The 20,673-nt window shown below is 34.7% G+C and overlaps 1 protein-coding gene across 2 annotated transcripts; it reads right to left on the reverse strand.

Annotated features, from left to right (window-relative positions):
• Nucleotides 1-416: 416 nt before the first annotated feature.
• LOC140054078 (uncharacterized) lies at nucleotides 417-18,731 on the reverse strand. 2 transcript variants are annotated; one of them, XM_072098913.1, is made up of 8 exons: nucleotides 18,590-18,731; nucleotides 5,266-5,371; nucleotides 4,690-4,879; nucleotides 3,903-3,974; nucleotides 3,446-3,544; nucleotides 3,032-3,145; nucleotides 2,296-2,764; nucleotides 417-2,028 (listed from the first exon to the last, which is right to left on the reverse strand). In XM_072098913.1, exons 1-8 carry the CDS (start codon nucleotides 18,628-18,630, stop codon nucleotides 1,887-1,889), a joined length of 1,233 nt encoding a protein of 410 aa, XP_071955014.1. In that variant the 5' UTR covers nucleotides 18,631-18,731; the 3' UTR covers nucleotides 417-1,886. The 2 variants fall into 2 exon arrangements, with proteins under 2 accessions (XP_071955014.1, XP_071955015.1); XM_072098914.1 differs by lacking the exon at nucleotides 18,590-18,731 and adding an exon at nucleotides 6,837-6,988.
• Nucleotides 18,732-20,673: the final 1,942 nt, after the last annotated feature.

Consider the following 20,673-nt stretch of genomic DNA (forward strand, 5'->3'; position numbering starts at 1 on the left):
GATAGTGATGTTTATCTTGGTTTTCATAATTACATCCATCATATCATTCATTTGTCATTGTTACCATCATCAATATCATATTATTTTATCCACCATCAATTTCTTTTTATTTTATCCACCATCAATTCCTTTTTATTTCATCCACCATCAATTTCTTTTTATTTTATCCACCATCAATTTCTTTTTATTTTATCCACCATCAATTTCTTTTTATTTTATCCACCATCAATTTCTTTTTATTTTATCCACCATCAATTTCTTTTTATTTTATCCACCATCAATTTCTTTTTATTTTATCCACCATCAATTTCTTTTTATTTTATCCACCATCAATTTCTTTTTTATTTTATCCACCATCAATTTCTTTTTTTAATCTCGCCCATAACGAACAGAATAATTACAATACACAAACAATGTTTATTACAAATTTCTTTAATGGATTTTCAACTGGGTATTCCCATATAAAAAAATCGACTGTATAAAAAGAAAGATACAAAACCTATTCTAGGTATACGGTAACAAATAATGTTTATATACAATTATACATTCCCCGCCAGCAGGGGTTACAAAAAATAAGTATTATTTTAATAATACTAATAATACATGTACTAATACTGAGCAAACAAACAAATAGTTTACAGGCAACATACTGAAAAGCATATGTATACATAGCAGTATATAGTCGTAAATAAAAAATTTTTTAAAAAGTTATTTTAGTGCATGATGTGTTATACTTATTGTTACGCAAACCAATTACGTTAATTACGGATTAAAACCAGAAATGTGAATGCATTTTACGTCAAATGAGACTTTTCAGAAACAGAAACAAATTTGCTGCTCAGCAACGAAGTCAAAAGTATTAAATGAGGAATTCATATTTACATATTATATACATTGGTTTTATACAATTGTTGAAGTCGTAATACGCTAGTGTATAAAAACATATTGAAACAAAGTCAATTATAAAAGATTAAAGCCAATACAACTTTAAGTTTGGTTAGTAGTCCCTAAAGCAAAAATAATATAATTCGTTGATTTGCGAATTTATTGAAAATTATCCACAAAATTAAAAAAGATTGCATAGTAGAACTGCATCATTGGTTTCATGAGTTTGCATATTTTAAGATTATTTTATTTTAACACAATCCAAAAATAAGATTACTATCAACAAGATTTAAAAAGTATTCAATTTTGAACAACGGAATTTCTGACACGAAAATCGAATGTTTTCAGTAGTTAGTAAGCCCTGAAGCAAGCCATCTCAGTTGACCATTAAGGAATATCGGCGTAAGAGAATCTGTAATTCATAAACACTAATTACTAGCGCTTCTGAAAAACTCTCGGAAAGTTCTAACCATGTTTAATTGGTAGAAAACAACCGTATATTATTGTATGCTAACAAATGCCTGAAGCTTAACTATGATTTTAAACAACTATATTAGAAAGGTTATCTTTTAAGTCAGGATGCAGCGAACCTTTCCTTCCGGCAACATTAGAAACAGATTGTATTTATACCGCTCATCTTGGAACATTATGTTGTTATAACCATTTACAACGATAAAGATAGTTCCCGGAATCCCGTTATTGTCTTCTGATAATAATAAATTATTCTTTGTTACTCTCCTTTGGAATGTACTGAAATGGAAGATGTGTTTTAGTTTTTTAGTTCAGTCAGGAAGAAAATCGTCCTTTTAATTTTAGACTGACATTTCCATTGCCCCGAGGCAGGTCGTCCTGCTCGAATCGATTTCACTCCTTTTCACTCGTTTTGGAATTGATCTTAGATATCCAACTGCGGATTGAAACGATCTCACAACAATGTTTCATCTTGAATAGTAGTAGTAGTTTACGTGCGAAATGGCACGATTGTCCTTTATAAGTTCTGTCTATAAGGATAAGGAACTATCACTTTCTGGTTCAGAGTTTGGAAGGCATGCGGCTTCTTTCCATCCAGAAGCGTTCTTGCCAAATTTGTACACTAATCGTCTGCCATCAACTCGTTCCAATATTCCACGTCGATAGTAATACCTAGAAAAAAAACAATTTTCTTAGTTTAGTTTAAAATTATCAGGGGAAAATATTATAAATAGTTAAAGATCTCGGTCGTTATCTTGAAAACGAATTGTTGTGTGCTAATTTTCGAAAATGTTCGTTTTTGTTGAAATAATTGAAACTCTTCTATTTGATGGTATCAAACTTAAAGTTAGTTGCTATTTATATTGAATAGTTCATTTGGTTTCAGTTGTATGTGCTGTTATATGCGCTGGTGTTTGGTAAATAAAATAAAGTACTCACCTCATTGCTCTACTAAGTTTTTCGTATGTCATTCCGGGATTATTTTTCTTCCGCCCCCACATTCTTGCAACAGCTTCTGAGTTGACAAATCGGAAAACTCCTTCCTCTCGGTCTTCCCATCGGATGAACTTAGGGCAACACGAGTTGTTCTTTAACAGATCTCTGATAAATTCCCATAAGTGATTTCCCTTCATACCCTCTCTGCGACCCCGACCTCTGTAATTTTTACCGTCAATGTCACAATCATCGGGGTCAACACGCTGGATTTTGCGAGGTCGACCTGGTCTTCTTTTTGATACGCCTGGCAATTTATTGTGAATGTCTTTGACAATGGTTTTTCGTTGGTAGTTGTGTGTTCGGGAGGAGGCGGTATATGTGGGGGATGGACAGTCATCCGAATAGTTCGTTGGACTTTGTGGGGGCAGTGTGAAACTTGTTCCACTTGTATCGCTACAGTCACTTTCAGAATCTGAAAAATATAAATGGTTGAAAAGGTTATGTATACAGAAATTACACTTTAGGTTTTGTTTTTCGTCTTTCGAAACTTGTTTTTCAAAAATTGTATGTGAATTACGAGAAGGCATGCACAATAAATCATAATTCAAGTAACAATATGCTTATACAACTTTCAAAGCTTCTCAACAAATAATACGGTTTATCTTTCAGAAGAATATTTGTAGTATATCCAATATTGAATTTATAGAAGGTCAGATAGAGGTCAATAGAAGGCACTTACCATTACCAACGTCATATCTGTGGTATATGAATGTGTCCATTATTGATGGAAGATCAGGGAAAGTATGTGTGCCATCAAAGTGTGATAACTGACCAATTGACGGAACTGTTTGAACTGTAAATAAAAAAAAAACAATTACTAAAATAATATTCAAGTCCATCTGCTAAAACTAACTAAAACCCCGGCCATTTTCAAGGAGACTGTATACATATTCTATATGGAAAAAAGAAACAGCAAGTAGGCATACGTCACGTCACTTAACAATTGATATCACATGACGAATACTAGTCACTTGCGCACGACTCTACCATTTCTCAAAGTAGTCTGTAGTAGTCTAAATACAAACACTGTATGCTGGTTTATCTGTTTACAGGTGTGGGTTGCCTCTTAGAAAAACAACCAAATTCAACTTACCATCTTCGTCACCCGGCATCTCAAAATTTGGGAAAGGGTTTTGATGAAGGTCGTGACCTTTGCCGTCAAATGGTGTTGTTAGAATGATGTCATTTAGATCTGAGGGTAATAAATATTTTAGCGTATAATTTCGGAGAAAATAATAAACATCATAGTCTATCATGAAATTGTAAGGCGACCTTCTATCGTACTGATCGTGAGAATATATTTGAAGGTAGACCTATAAGTACTTGATGAAGAGATTGTAGATTTGTTGAATCAAAAAGTTAATCAATCTCCATTCATGTTACATCAACAAAATTAGGAATGAAAAACGAAGAAAACTACATTTTCTTTGTGGTTCGTTTGTATATAATTAAATAGTAGCGCTGGCGCAAATGTTACTTGGATTGAATCTTAGTTTGGCATCTTTTGGGTGTATTTTGTTGTAGATAAATACGTCATCAAAGTAACTTACCATGCATTGATATGATAGAAGGTAATATGCCTGGCAAGCATTCGTCATCAAATGTGTCTTGGTATGTGCACACTATAGTGAAAAAAAATGTATACATTTAATACAATGCAGTGCGTGGTTTACTTTTTATAGTAAGGTGTGAATATCATTACTATTTATGAACTTCTACTGTATAAAAGTGTACTTAATTTTAAATCCAAGATATTAATTATAAATAAAATTCTTTGTTGTTTTAAAAACAAAAGGAGGAGCGAAACTCATAATCATAATTTGGTATTGTTTATGACGAAATTCAGATTCCGAGACGATAAAAGCAGTTTTATTGAACTTGCGCTTTCGGAATGCTATGGCACGTCAAGAAGGTCGCTCAGTTGATTTCATCAGCCTAAGGGGTAAGCGTCAAGGTGATACTTAATTTATAATAGCTTAGGGTCAGACTGACAGGTACTCGTTACAAAAATGCAATGGCTTATTGCCTCCGTTATCAGTTTAAAGGACAAGTATTGGATCCAATTTATTATTCAATTTCTGTCAAACGAGTTATAGTGACACTTGTCAATTCTACGTAATCTAATTATTAAATAGATAATATAAAAGTTACTCATTTATCTTCCCCAAAATCGATTGTTGATATTCCATGCATTATGTAATGTATTGTGGGAAGTGGTTATGAAGGCGTGAAATAGTAATCTAGGATGACAGTGCAGAATGAATGTATGACAGTCCATAATCTCTAAAACCCCCTTTTAAATCTAAATAACTTCCTAAGGAAGGATGTAGGACTTACTCGGATCCCAACTCGTATATTCCATGTTTTGCATTGAATTAGGAGAGACTCGCGTCGATGTTACTGCGGGTTCTAGCTGTGCGTATACAGGGCTGTGTGGCGGGGTTGGCAGACCGTCGTGACCAACGTAGTTGCTTAGTTTCGTAACACCGCTTGTTAACAACTCCTGTGAACAGTCGTCACTGAAAATCTAAAGAAAAGGAACAACATTTTTATACTTAAACGTAATTGGTTGTCATATTAGAAAATGTGTACGCGGGCGTACTATGGTTATTATAATTTGAACGCGCGCGTTAAATATTTTGTCACGTGGTGGTTGAAACTATTCGTCCTGGTTGAATAATAAAAGTCCGTAATTTTGTTTTGAAGTATATGGATGATTGACTTTGCTTTAAATAAATAATCTTCAATAAGAATTATTCTCAATAGAAATGTATTTATAGATGAACGGTGTCATTATGATAACTGACTACAATGAAAACCAAAAATAGATATCATGATGTTGCAATATTATTATTATAGATGGGCCGCTGTGCGAATTAGTCCGAAATTCGGTTGAACTTTATGAAAACTTACCGATTCGTTTTTGTAGCCTTCCATATTTTGGGGGTAATATGCTGTACGATATGGCAACGGTTGTTGATATCCAAAGTTACCACTCCTATCAGTTGTCTCGTAGTGCCTATGTGAAGAGATGAAGAAATATATTAATTTACCAGTTGGCGTTCCATACGAAGAATTAATGTTTCGAAAGCAGGCAATAAAATGGTGATTTAAACTTATTTGTTTTCTTTCAATCGCATTATCATATCATGGGATGTTGTGATTGTTATCTCTGCATGAAGTGAAGAACTTAAAAGTGTTTTGTCATTCAATACACTATAGATGCGAATATAATTTACTATGGTCTATCAACGCCTAAAGCTATATAGAGGTATAGAGGCGTAATGCAAAGATGTTTTGACCTCTTTTTACATTGAGGAGAATAATAAACTACGATCATTTCCTTTGCGGTTCTTAATAACAAACATTTTCATTTTTGAAGTAACGCTTCGTTAAACTTGCATTATCGATCGGTTCATATTCTATGAATTGTTGTCTGCAGAAATCTACGTAATCTATTCTATGAATATTCCAATAGAAAAACGATTGATTGTTCTATTGTAGTGAAATATAGCATAGGTGACTACTCTGAATACAATTGTATTGTTCGTCGGTAGATACCAATATTGCGCATGTACATATCGTGTTACAAATGCTCGCACATTACGTGATACGAAGTACGCGCGCGATTTAATAACTCCGAGGCACCACGTATAACATTTCAGGATGTTTACATTCAAAGTATGCATTATGCAAGGAGTAATAGGATATGTTTATGTTTTTTAACAGCTACACAATAAGACCATTGGACACTATCCAACATTCTTTTGTATACACTATTTCAATGTGAATAAACTTTATATTATTATTAGTGTCTGGTATAAGAAGTATAAATCATCACATAAGCCTAGTACAGTATTTATTCAACAGTCTAGTTCAGAGGTTTGAGACATTTTTAATACTGCTATTTTCGATTAAAAAGATAAATAATGTTTTACTGAATATGATACGGATTCTCCATAATGTTAATGAATAACAGGCCTGCAAAAAATGTGCGGTATGTTAACGGGTTATTTGCCTGCTCATTAGGCGTATGATTAATTTACTAGAGTAGGCCAAGACCTGGCTAACAGGGGATGATTCTAGCCACCTGTTGGATTAAAAACAATGTTCTAGATTCGCGAAAACGATGTTAGAATTGCACATTAGAAGACAAATGAAACCTATTATGAAAAAAAAAAAAATTGTGTACGATAAGGATCGTGAACGCAGGATCCGTCACGTACATATGGTGTTTTTATCTTACCAAATAAGGCAGTACTTGTTTTATGCATCACTAAACCGATGCATTACCTTGATCGACTAAACTGGCTAACAGTGTTAAATTGTGTTACTCGAGCAGATAATACAATTAGGTATAACCATCGAGTATGGTATAACCTTAGACTAAAAGTACATACAGTACAACTATTGATGCAATCATTTTACTTAAGTGTTTCAACAAAGGTAAATAAAATACAAGCATGCTTAAGACTTAGACTTACCTTGCTAGACGTTGTTAAATTATCGTCTGTTAATATTACACGAGTTACGTCCCGAAAGTAAGAGGATATATAACCAATTAGTTAGCACATTTATGTTGTGAGAGAAGTGAGTAACTAACAAGAACTGAAGTGGATCTTAATTTGACTTTCAAATATACATTGCGACCTATAAATACAGATAGTAGTCTGCGTTTCAGGTAGTCGAAAGGGAATTCCCCTAGTTAGTTTGCAAAGATACGCCACTTGATTGGCTGGTTTTAAAGTAGGCGTGTTTAACATCAAGCGACCAATAAAAAGCTTTGCTTCTGTTGAAGTTTGAGGGGGTTTACCAATGATGTCACTAAGGCGAGTTGATGTCACAAACTTCTTCAGCCAATCAAAGACGTGCATGTCACCAGAACTAATAGCTAATACCATATTTGTTGGAATTTGAAGGTACCTATATAAATTTTGGACCACGTGAAATATATTAAACCCCGAAAAATTCCAGTTCTGGAAAAAAAAACCCAATACGTCATCTTTGGGGCTATATTTACACCTCATTTGGTTATGAATATGGACTGAATTGTTAGTTAGTAGTGTGGAAATGGTGATAGGTGCTCCCTGGGTTGCAGAGTAGGGGATTCTCACAGGTTGTAAAGAATGGTGGTATTACGCAATTACGGTATTTGATGTGCTCGGGAGCGTGTATTACATTAAAGGGTTAATATTTTTGCCGGCTAAAATATTCAATACATGCAGGTAGGCCCAGCAAAAGTATTATTGCCTATTTTATTTGTATGTATAGTGTAATAATACACATAAAATAGTAGAATACTGAGCTGGGCCGCCGCGTTCATATAAAGACATTGTGGTTCACGCGAATGGTACACTGTTACCTGGAAAGTATATCCAAATTGTAAATGTTAAGCCTAAATGTTAAAATGATAGAATAAAACTACTTCTCTCTTCCCTGGTGAGACGTATCAGATACGAATGCTATACATAAACGACTTTAGTATCTAACCATCATGGAGTAGGCCTAATAATTACCTAATTGTTACTCCACGGTCCTATAAAATGGTAACGCTGCAATAAGGTATTGTTTGTTTATTGTCATAAAAGTAACATGATGTTATCTTATCTGAATGAAGCAAATTTGTTAATAATTTACCTCTTGTATTTGTTTTTCAATTGGGCACGCGAAGGTTTCAATTGCGGTTTGATGTCATAACATTATTTCGAATTTCAATTGGGATTATTTTAGTACAATATGCACCTGTGTGTACATCACCGAGTGGATTTGGTTTTTTTTTAAATTAAATATTTTATAAACTGCGATTAATATATGCATTATGCATTTTAATATATGCATCTGCATCCTCTGTGTCTGAATTTGATGGAATGTCCGAATATGTATAATCGAGTATGTTTTGTGTTGGCTCTATAGCGTAAGCTGGCGTAGCGTAAACATTTGCGCGTGAATTAAAAGAACTAGAGCATGTCGTTGTTAACGCCACTCAGTATGCCATGTCTATTTACGAACCCATAGGGAATGGAGGTGGTGTAAAAATAGGATGTTAAGGGTTAAAAAACCCTTCTTTTGCTCATTTAAATGAATAGCCTGCGGAGTGGACAATAATACAAGGGGCCAAAAGCATAAAGGCTCGTCGTCGTCAAAGCAAACTCTGATCAAAGCGTGGCTTCCCTGAAACCATCTCCTGTCTTTTACCATCCTACTTGCTTGCTCCATAGAGCCAATCGTACTATTTGCATATAGGCTACGGTATATTAAACCATGCACAAAACTAAAAATTAATCCGTTTGACGAAGTTATTTCTGCGTATTGTACGTATTGTATATTTCATGTCTGTGACCCTTTTTAGGAATAGAATTTAACACAGTGACATTCTATGCTTATGTTATGCTAATGTAAAGGTATAGGATTTGTCATTATTGTATTTGAATGAGAACTTTGTACTCTGACCTTCTGTGTACCCCATTGTTGGTGACGGTAATATTGCTAATAAGCCTGGGGCTCTTTTAAAATACTGTATATATATAATAAAATACTTGTTTCTTCAAAGTGCACACGAACCGGATGTTTACACGTACATATTTGTCGCCAATTTAGGATTCAATTTTCAAGTATGTAATTGCTGGCCCAATGTTTGGTTTTAATCATTAATTTTCCGGTTTAATATCTTGGGCGTTACCAGGATTGTTGGTAGAGGTCGAGATTATAATAGATATTTAGATTAGAGCGAGCTTATAGCATGGGACTATACGCCTATGTAGTCTATTCTGACGTCTTAAACAAATCTCATTTTAGAATACACCTATGTAGGCCTATGTATTCGGATATAGAAGTTGATGTTTTTTTAGGTCGAGTTATAATATATATTTAGACTGAATTAACGAGAGTCTAGCTTGTAGCTACTAAACTATGTGTAGAAGTATAGTAGCCTATTCTGACGACTCAAACAAATCACATTTTAGAATAGGCCTATGTATGTATTCGGATAGAAGTATGATTTTTTTATTGAGGATAAAAAAATATATATAGGCCTACAGCTGCGTCAAACCGCCAACCACACACAGTCCCAATCCCTTTTAGTTGTACGAATTTCAGGAAACAAAGATATTAAAAATTGTAGGTGTGCCAGGAAAAATATGGTAAAATATATGTGAAAACGTACGAAATTGGTAGAAACAGCTTATTTATGCGTTAATAACTGTTATTCCCCGAACAGATGTGACGTGTTCAGCTAACTGTAAAGTTGTGTTTAGTTGAGGACCAACGTAGCGAAGACTATGACATTAGTCAAGTAATGGATTTCCATGGTCAAATGTGCTGTTACATGTAGCTAGGCATACTAGTCCCTTCTTGGCTCGTTATATTCTACGGCACCACCGGCCGGTCCACTTGCGCCCGTGGACACAGCGGCAAATGGATGGAAATGTACGCTATGCTGCCATTCTAAATAGAACGATATGCCTACATGCAACTCAAAATCTACTAAACTCCTTCATATTTGCATTCATCTTTCGTATCTTTTCTTAGTGCTACACAAACCCAAACATTCAAACAAAATAAATATTGAGTATTGTTGCACATGGTATGCAAATTATACCAACAAGCACAGCATAACATGTGATCGGACCAAGAGATAAGTTCTTAATACAAAGACCATGATGCATTTTGATGAATATTGAGTATTGTTGCACATGGTATGCAAAATACCAATAATCACAACATAACAGTCATGTGATTGAACCAAGAAGATGATAAATTCTGAAAAGAAAGACCATAATGCATTTTAAATCCATTTTGTTTAGGCCTCAATACTTGTGTACAGTTCAATCGATGGTGAAGTCGTTCGCATAACAGGTGTCATTCTCATTCGGCAGGTGGCTCGTGATTCTTCGTTGCTTGGTCACTGGTGTTGAGTTTGTTGACTCATCGATCATGAGTTTACCATTCTCCGTAGGGAAGACACTCTTTTGGCAGGTGAATTCGAAGCACGTGTTCACATTTTTACAACCTGAGTGGCAGACGGCGTGTCATACTTACGTACGGACCAAACAATGTGAAAGATACTCACGGTAATAAAACGTCATTACATTATTTTTATTACATCGTTTATATCCTTGTTACTTAACGTACATTCGACAGAAATAGAACTATCAAATAGTCTGATGACTATAAATATAGAATGATACAAGGCAATTTGAAGTAGGATATCGACGTCATTTAAGAGACTCGAGCGTTTACTAGGCCCATCCCTAGGCCTGCGTTTACTAGGCCTAGTCAGCTATTAATAAGACTCCCAGATAATATGACACCCGCACAACTAGCGCTAGAGTAAGACAACAACATGAATAAAAGTCTCGCTGGTCCTACATTGTTTGCTATTAAATGTTATATTTGTTATGGATCAAATAAATCGGCTTGTAACATGTGTGTGACTTGTAAAAAGACACGTTGGAAAAAGGTAGAAAATATGGACAATTATACAGGATGTCTTGAAAACAGCACTAAATTTCACTGGCCCACTTTAGACACACCCGGCCCACAACAGGAATAAATGGCACAAAATAGTAGAATACGCTGTCTACGATGAAGACGCGTGTTGAATTAATATTAGATAAGTTGGCGGCTTGGCCTACATCAGTCGTGATATAGAAAATATCGAATTCAATATAGCATTTGTTTAGTGATTATTATTCAGTAGGCCTATATCAGTAATTGTAGTGTAGAGAGGCCTGCAAATGCTTTTTCATGAGGTCTTTCTCATCGCTATCTGCAATCTCAAAAGTCATACTGAAATATCCCAATGTTTATAATAACAGCACGTGTTTGTTGTCATTGTTTCCTTTTTTATGAATACTGTGCCTATTACTGTACACTGTTATCATGAATGTATTTTGAGTTATATTGTTCTCTGTCTTAAAACAATTGTGTAAGCTAAACATTTCAATACCTTATCTGACAATCTTAAATGTTAATGCCATTTATGAGCAATAGAAGCTGTAGGCCTAAGCAAGTGCCAAGGTCTAAAATGGAATTAAATCGAAGAGTTTAGGCAACATCTGGGCCTGACCCGGATCTAGCGGTTTATATATACTGTGCGATTATAAATTATTTACAACGTCATCGTCTTAAAGGAATGTGAGTGTAGGTGCTGAATCAGTCCCTCTTAATTGACTACGTCATCTTAAAACACCTACCAAATATGGTACAAGGCGAAAGGAAGTTTGATTCGTTAATTGGGACGTCATGCGCGTATGACACGTCGATTGTAATTGGCTATCTCATACACTCCTTGAAACAACAACCAAATATGGTGAGCTATTGGGCGGAACGACATTTGATTCGTTATTAGAAATACGCCACGTGGGGTATGCCCATGTTTGGAAGGCGACGTACTCAACAGGTATCCACGTGACTGGGTAATTGTATGCGTCATGTATCATGGTTAACTGGAACATTTGATAGTATTCTCGAATTCCTATTCCCCCACGAGTCCAGACAACCAATCCTATCACAAAAGAGGTGCTGGTTCGAATCGCCCGAGTGTGCAATATTATTGTTACTAATTTAGGAGATATATAATATGTTGCCATTAATTTTGTATGGTACGGACGTTTATAGTTTGTACATACAATAATGTGTGTCTGTGTAACTTAAGGGTCTATTCTAGGATGTTTGTTATTGTACTTTCGCCTGCAATTATATTATTATTAGGCCTATATTAGAGAAACTTATTTTTTTCTAGGTATGATGAGCTGTCGTTTATTCGGAAATATTATCGCTCTAAATATTGTTCAAAACGACATATTGGCTGATAATAAAATCAATTTACCTAAAGAAATATGTTTTTTAAATAATATCAAAATAATCAGGATGTGATTGGGTGTTATATTGCAGTGACTTTGACACTTTGCGAAACTCATGGTGTACCCGGGTTTTCCCGTAACTGTTGAAAGCTACTCAGCTCCCTAGATATGCTGTGTTTCACGTGATCATTTTGCAATATGCCCTCTGTGTGCCCTCTCAGCTTTCTCAGTGTGTGCCACGTGTACACAATGTTAAGTAACACGTATAAATACTAACTGCGCACGTGTGCACACCAATGCAATGTGTGAACGCCGCTTGTTGCTCGAGTAAAGCTTGGTTCCCACTATAGGACGCAACTCAAGGATGTAAGCCGCTTGTTGCTCGAGTAAAGCTTGGTTATATGACGCAACTCATAGGACGTAAGAAATTAATCAATTATACGCGCTGCGCAAGGAGTATTTTTATTTATTTATTTGTCGCTTGCCATTGGCTAACTCGCTTGCGTTGTAGTCACAAGTAGGCGTACGTACGTAATAACTATGTGCTCGTACGCACAGACTACTGTTTCAATGCTATTAGTTTTTTTCTCATAAAATTCTCCACTTTAAGTGTTATAGGCCTATCTATTTTTCCTATATCGTCGTTTAGATAAGGGAGATACACTTTCAGTTTTGTTTTTATTATCAGCATGTATACATTTAAATACGTATTAATTACTGTTTAAGCTTTGCGATGTGATTTCAGGATCACTACGGTATGTCTAACTAGTCTGAACCTACTTATTCCTCACGCGATTTGCAATATTTAGGTCTACGTACTACAATCATGTTGATGTGTTCTTTTATTTATTCATGAAAGTGAAAATGGTTGAAGAAAAGAACAATGTAAAAATGATGTCATCCAGGTTGTCGTTCGGTAGGTCAACGAAACGAAACTTCACGGTTTATGGTCCGTCGGGTTTGTATGTGTCGTCTGCTATGAAAATTGATTGCGCCATTTATAATAATCCTCTATTCAACTGATTTATAGTGCACAGTCTAGTTATTTATTACGATTCAGCTCTGTTTATATTGTACGTTCGGGGAGATGGGAATTTTTGGTATGTCGCTTCTATGCATTAGCTGGATTTCAACACGTTTACCTTTCACAACAATATAACCAATTAAAATAGACCTTAGTTTGGTATCCAATTACTGCAGTAATTGTTAAACTTCTACATCGACCCAGATTCTTACTTGATTCCTCAACATCCATCAATAGTAGGCCTACATTAAATGCATTACATGTCTGTGGCTTATCTTAACGAGTCGTGTGACTAAAGTTATCACTTTTCAATCTATCTCCACACTTTAAAAATGTAAAACAATCAAATTTATCAAAAGAGATCAAAAACAACATCACAGTACTGTTTGTGGTCATTGCGCCCTCTTCATAGATCCTCGAGGTTCCTTTACAGTTTAAATCCAAACACTCAATTTCAAAATTAAAATATGCAACTATGCTAGTAGATACAGAACTCTTTTTAGTCTACAATTCGGTCGGTCGGTTGGTCGGTAAACACTAACTTGAGCACGCGACTACAGCCATGTATATGATTGTGTAATCCGGTATAAAGATGTTGTTAAATAAATAAAAGAATAAATCTATATTGTATATACAATAAATACGAATTTTCACAACGGTAGGCCTACTATTGAAATTTTGTTGACAATTTTGATTGAAAAATACTGAATTTAAAAAAGAAATCAAAATTTAACAGAGAGGTAAACACCTTTCTTGATAGCCGTCGTAAACACAAGTGCTTTAGTGTACCAGGCAATAAATCTTCGTTCAGCTCTCTAAAAACCCGTATGACGCTGTCGTCTGGTACGTGACGACATCTCTACATTACATGACTTACATGGCAATGTAAAATAAAACTTAGGCCTAACAACATGTAAACATTTATGCGGAATTCGAATCCGAGACTCGGAACATCCCATGAGGAGAGGTTTGCTCGAAAAATGTTCAAGATAATATTAGGCTAACATGACATTTACATTAACAACAAATCATAATAAAACAAATACAGTGCAATAGTAGAGTTAATATCCGTGTGTGTTCATGTTCATAATATTAAATTATTAGCTTTCTAATATCCGGAACAAATGATTTAGTATTATTATTGATTTAATGAGAGTTAATGTCCTTATCTAGTTTTTGACAAGTTTACGACGATAATACCGAATTAATTTGTAAAGCTTGGTTTTCACTGGGACGCAACGCAAGGACGTAAGCGCAACGTAAAGCTTGGTTCCCACTAGAACGTAACGCAAGGACGTAAACGCAACGCAAACGTTTTAACCACTGACAAGCGAAGTTATAAATAGACAGTTAGCAATCACAAGCGAATAAGCCATCGCTTGTAATTGGTCAATTCACTTGCGTTGCGTTACGTCCTTGCGTTGCGTCGCTAGTGGGAACCACGCTTTAGTGAGTTTACCAATCAAAAGCGATGGATTTATTTGTTGCTGGTCAATAGTCAACTCGCTTGCGTATGTGCGTCTACGCCCTTGCGTTGAGCGTGGAACCAAGCTCTGGAAGCGGATTGCAATAGATGTAGGCTTAAGACCATTATTGCAATCCGCCCCTGGGATTTTTACTAGTAAAGTATCCAATAATCCAGGCCTATGTATGACTCATACATTCTTCGTTGCTATGTCTTCACTAAACATTCGTAGAGACGTATTTTATATTGATCATAATAATATAATATAATATTATAATTTATATAACCATAAATGTATACGCAAATAGAAGTAAGCGTCGATCTTATTATCATTTTTAAGTCGCAGACCAGCATTTGAGTGTCCACACTCACGGATTTTAAATCGCTAGCGTAAGGTTTAATCGGATGGCCTTAATTAGGCCGCGTCTCGTCGTACGATAATGCCAATTGATTTCTCACCAAGTTTAGGCATACTGCAGCAGTTGACCATGGAGGTTTCACCTTCATGAGGTGAACCACCCCATTCGCTATATTGAAAATCAGTAAATTTGAAGCTCTCGTATAATGATATAACTTTTTATATAATTATTATATATCTCGGTATATTTTATTCAACATATAAATGTGGAACAAATGCAAAAATGATAAAATAATTTTGAAGCCCAATGAGCTGAATTGCAGTAATAATATAATAATTATATACATTAAACAAGCATCATCAACAAAGTAACAAATACTAAAATACAGTACTATAAACGCAGCCTGATAACAATTTAAAATGATTACATATTGATTGACATATGATTTTTTTTACGCGTGCGCACCAACCAACTGAATAATTACAACATTTAATTGAAACTAGATTTTAATTTTTCATTTATTATAGGTGAACATTGTGATAAAAATATAAATTTACCGACATTTAATTATTTTAAATCCGCGCAAAAGCAACATGCATACGTACAACAAAATACGAGCTCAAATAGTTGATGTATGCCATTCTCTACCTAATGCATATACGCCTAATATACAGTAATTGTATTAAATGTAATATTGTACCTATTATGTGTCAGTAATATAGATAATGTAACTATTATTGTCAATAAATATGTATTCTAAAATTTTTTCAACAAAACCCTGTATACGTGCATAACATATTCGCTACAAAAGAAATAATTTATGGATTAAGGCAATAATTTGTGAACTTGGCCACGATTTTCATGCCCTGATATACCCACACGGAGCGTATTCGACCAAAAAAACCAACAACGGTACTACTCTAACAACACGCATTCCATTACTCTTGATTTGACCTTAAAACTGTCTTTAAAAAACAAGCGGTGAATTGTTTTCGTCTTTTGAATATAATATTTAACGAGATGCATGTTTTACCCACAAAATTGGAATATAAACAAACTGATCATTACGAATGCCATACGTCGGGTTGTATTGCAATTTAGTAAAATCTAGACCTATTTTTTTGATTGAGTTCGCGATTTTTATTATTCGAATGGCCTTGCATCTAAAATATTTCTACCGACATTTAACCTATGGATTGGGCTGCATTGAAGTTTCGTTATTAATTACAGTCTGCAACCGAAGCCAACATTTTTAGACTATAGCATAATGTATAGTACACTGCATTAAAAACCTTTTATAATACATTTCGGTTTCACTTCTGTCCACACATCAACGCGACACCCCCGCAAAACATTGTAGTCTGTTGTAATGTGAAGAATGCCGCCGTTTTTGCTGACAGTCTGAATATATTACCGGTTTCTTTTACGGGTAGTAAGTTGCTGTTAATTGCAAATCGAGTTTCAAGTTAAACAATTAAATACAGTGTATTTCCATTGTTGTCATTGTAAAGGCAAAAAAAGTTGCGAACTTAATGTAGTCGCAAAGAAAGTGTCGCGTAGCCTACGTGTGAATATGAATCGTGAAAACAAGAGACGGTAACGAGGCGCGTTTTTAGGAAAATGTGATGTGATCATAATGATGATGTCATATCACTACCATATTTGGGCATATCACTACCATGTTTAGGTACATCACACCTTTTTGTCAAACTAGTTTGATAGTGTAGACAGAGCTTGAGCTGCGCGATGAGGTACTTTGTTTTCAATAGACATATTTTAGTAACCTCGATACTGATGGTTAAACTAATCGAAACACAATTGCAATATGTCGTCTGATTACTGTTTAACATGATCCTGAATAGAAACCCACCCTAGGCTCATTATTCTGCATTTATTAACAGGTGAAATTAGTTTTGATTTCTGTTGAAAGATAGAAAAATAGTTCTAGGTCCGTTACAAATTGAGACTCAGTGTTTGTTGCAGTAACTAACAGTACGTATTAGTGACCTTACTTAATTTTCATGTCGTTGCTGCAGTAACGCTACCTAGTTTATTGTTACTGCAGTATTTTTTCTATTTTGCTGATACTGATAACAAAAATGCTTTTTAGAAGGTATACACACATGCGCATGACTTTCAGTGGTAGCTCCTGTTCGTGACTAACCAGAATTTGTAGTGGTTTTTTTTATTCCAACTGTTTTACTATACTGCAAACAACACCATTACTGCCGATAAAACCGTATTGCACGGTATTGCAGCTGTAGTAATGTTACTGGATGTTACTGTAATGTTACTGCAGTATACGTCCTTGTTGCTGCAGTAATGGTACTGTGTATTGTTGCACACTACGCCAAATTTTACAGGTAGGCCCTACCCTGGTTAAAGTTATGGTGATCCATACAAAACTATCCTATATCACTTTCGAACTACTTTAGTACGGTATACTATCATTGTCGAGGTAATGGAATTATTAAACATAAACATTAAAAATGTGAGGACATGGGAGACACTTTTGTGTAAATGATGTGTGATTATAGACACCAGGTTAATCTTGGTTTACGCTTTGATGCAACGCAAAGACGTGTAAGCGCATCGCAAGTAATTTGACCAATCACGATGCGATGATCACCCGAACTGTCGCTTGTGATTGGTCAACTCACTTGCGTTGCGCCTCTGTCATTGCGTTTCGTGGGAACCAAACTTTTAGTACAGAATATACAGTTTACCAGTCTGTACAGAATGAAATAATTTACAATATTTAGTGTGGTTTTCAAGCTCGTTAAACTTTTAGCTGATTGGGTTAAAACAATTAAATCTTACAACGGTCCTTGAGAAATAGCATAAACATTTATGATATAGCAAAATAATAACATTTTCATAATAACGATAAAGTCAACAATGAACACAAAAATTATTAAAATGATAACAATTATTTAATAATTAGTATCAGTGCGGTAGTATACTGTAGTCATGAAAACCTCCATAATTTTAGTCCTCGAAGATGAATCAAATAATTATATTTCTTTTTTGAATTTTTCAATTTATTTTGTCTGTCGATTATGTTGTTAAGTATCCAGTAATTCATATGTCATTTTTAGTCCTTAAATTTAAATTCACAAATTTCCTTTAAAAAATACCCTCATTACAATATACATTATTTATTTTATACTGATACAATTTTACACAATGTTAAAAGATATAATAATAATAATTACAAACGAACCAATTTTACCAATGATACCATTGATTAAATTGTTCTTGATCAAATTGCACAATAGATATGAGAAAATATAAGGGAAAAACCAGAACAACAATGAATAGGAAGATATATTGAAATAATAATCTTTTTGAAGTTAATATGAATAAGTATTGAACGCCACATAAAAAGAAAAAATTGTTAAAAGATGGCATGCCTACAAAATGGACCTAAAAACATTAAGCGAACGTATGCAAACTTAGAAAAACAATTAAAAAACCCATAAACGATGTAGAATATGGGTTTCGAAACCAGAGAACTGCGAACATCGAATAACCTTTATAAAATAAACTGTTAATAATCTATAAAATGTAAATACGTTTTTCCTACCTGTAGCAAGCATAGAAGTACGCAAAGCTTCCGTTATCCATAATGAATTACAACAAATACTATCGACAAAAAAATGAAGATCCACACAAATTACCGTCACTTGCGTATGTCGTCACGGTTACACGAAAAAAGTATAACCTCTATACGCGTGATAATTTAATAATAATATTTATTTGCAACGCCACTGATTATAAACGGTCCATAGCAGCCACCGGACTCGGATAGGGAGAGGTGACATTTATTTTCTTCCTCATCTGGTGGTGAGCAGCCAATCTCTTGTTTGACTTTTAAGAAGTGGGAGTGTTTTAACAAAAACTCGTTTTACGTTGATTTATTCATCGTTAGGGAGTCTTGAATTGCAGTGGTCGTGGGCAAATTAGCAGAAATGATTAATGATATAACGGGTAGTGAGAGGTACTACCATATTACTATAAACCCTTAACATACTCTAAAGAAAAAATGTAAAAGAAAACCGTACAGTTAATTGCGATGCATTAACGACTTCTGTAGGCCTACGCTTTTTATATCCTAATGACTGAAATGTAGAAAGAAACAAGCATTTGATTGTATAGCACAATATATATTAAAGATTTTTTTTTAAATTGTGTTGATTCACAGTATAATGCTATATAGATTGACAACAACAGTTGTCAGTATAATAACACGAAAACAGATACCATCATGTTTCTATTTGTACTTAAACGTACGTACGCAGTTAAGTAGGCCAATGACCAAAACAACAAATAAAAATTATGATAATCCACATGAACCGTTGACTCGTCTACTTGTAGAAGTTTTCAATTTTTCATTCGTTTTCGTATGATTAGATTAGTGTTTGTCATTTGTCCGAGGTCCTATATGCAGGTACGCCAGTAGCAGCTCCATTCCCTGGTCGTGCATGAACCAACCACCTCTACGCTCTAGGTGATCTAGTTTTTGAGCTCTCTCATTCTCAAAATTGTCTTTTGTCTTTTTTTATTACTATTAGTAGGTGAACTCTTTCGGTAATGTTAACTTGTTGTAAGAGGAGCATGCAGAGCAGAATTGTGTATTTCAAATGTTCGTCCATATTTTTTATCTATAGGCTAGAGAATAATCATTCATTAGTTGTTAAACTCTTTGGATACCATTGTAGGCCTTGCCCTAAGTAGGACTTAAATCTTCTAAAACCAATAGATGCTACCAATATATTGTTTTTAAACAACATCAAACCATTTGCATAGGCCTAAACATATTTTTTCATTTTGTTTGTTTTCTGATTGGATGTTTGGAAAAAATGATCAAAGGAGCATTGTTTGTACAGTTTTTTTATGCTAGTTCTCACGCATATGGAAGTATGTACGTGCAACTAATTACAATGCACATTTGAATGATCCAAGACTTCTGATTGGTGCAATTGTGTTGCGCGTATACGTACGCACATCTTTCTCTTTCAGGTTCCTTATATGGCAACCAAGCGTGTTGCAGTTTTATCTAGTAAAGCTATGTCTACACTATCAAACTTTTTGTGACAAACAAATGTGATGTGTCTATATATGGACATGATGATGTCATATCACTACCATATTTAAGTATATCAATACCATATGTGTGCACATCACACTAGTTTGATACTGTAGACAGAGCTTTAATCTCATTTGTTGTGGTATACGCTTTCCGCGATTTTCCCCATTTTCCTTGTATTTCAATGCACGCTTTAAGTTCGTGTCTCCTAATGTCCTTGTCAAACTCCTTTTTTAGTTCATCCGGATATTTTATGTGCACATATAATGTAACAATCCTCTACTTCTAACCGTCGAGGATCAATTAAAACAACTCGTTTATAACGTTTTCCTTATTAATATATCAAATATGTAATCTTAGGTATGGTTCAATTTCAGACTCATCTTCTCTTAATTGTTTTAAACAATTCAATTTTGTCCATCGAAAACAATAACAGGATTTTGGTTTTACACTATGCGGTTAATATACTACTAGCCTTCGTCGCATCATCCCAGGGTATTTTATTTAGCCGCCACGACGTACCTTGTTATGGCAATAGAATCAAGTTTTCATGATTTTTGTTCACTGCAGCAGAGGAATCA

This window comes from Antedon mediterranea, chromosome 7 (assembly GCF_964355755.1).
Source record: "Antedon mediterranea chromosome 7, ecAntMedi1.1, whole genome shotgun sequence".
NCBI classification, from domain to species: Eukaryota; Metazoa; Echinodermata; class Crinoidea; order Comatulida; family Antedonidae; genus Antedon; species Antedon mediterranea.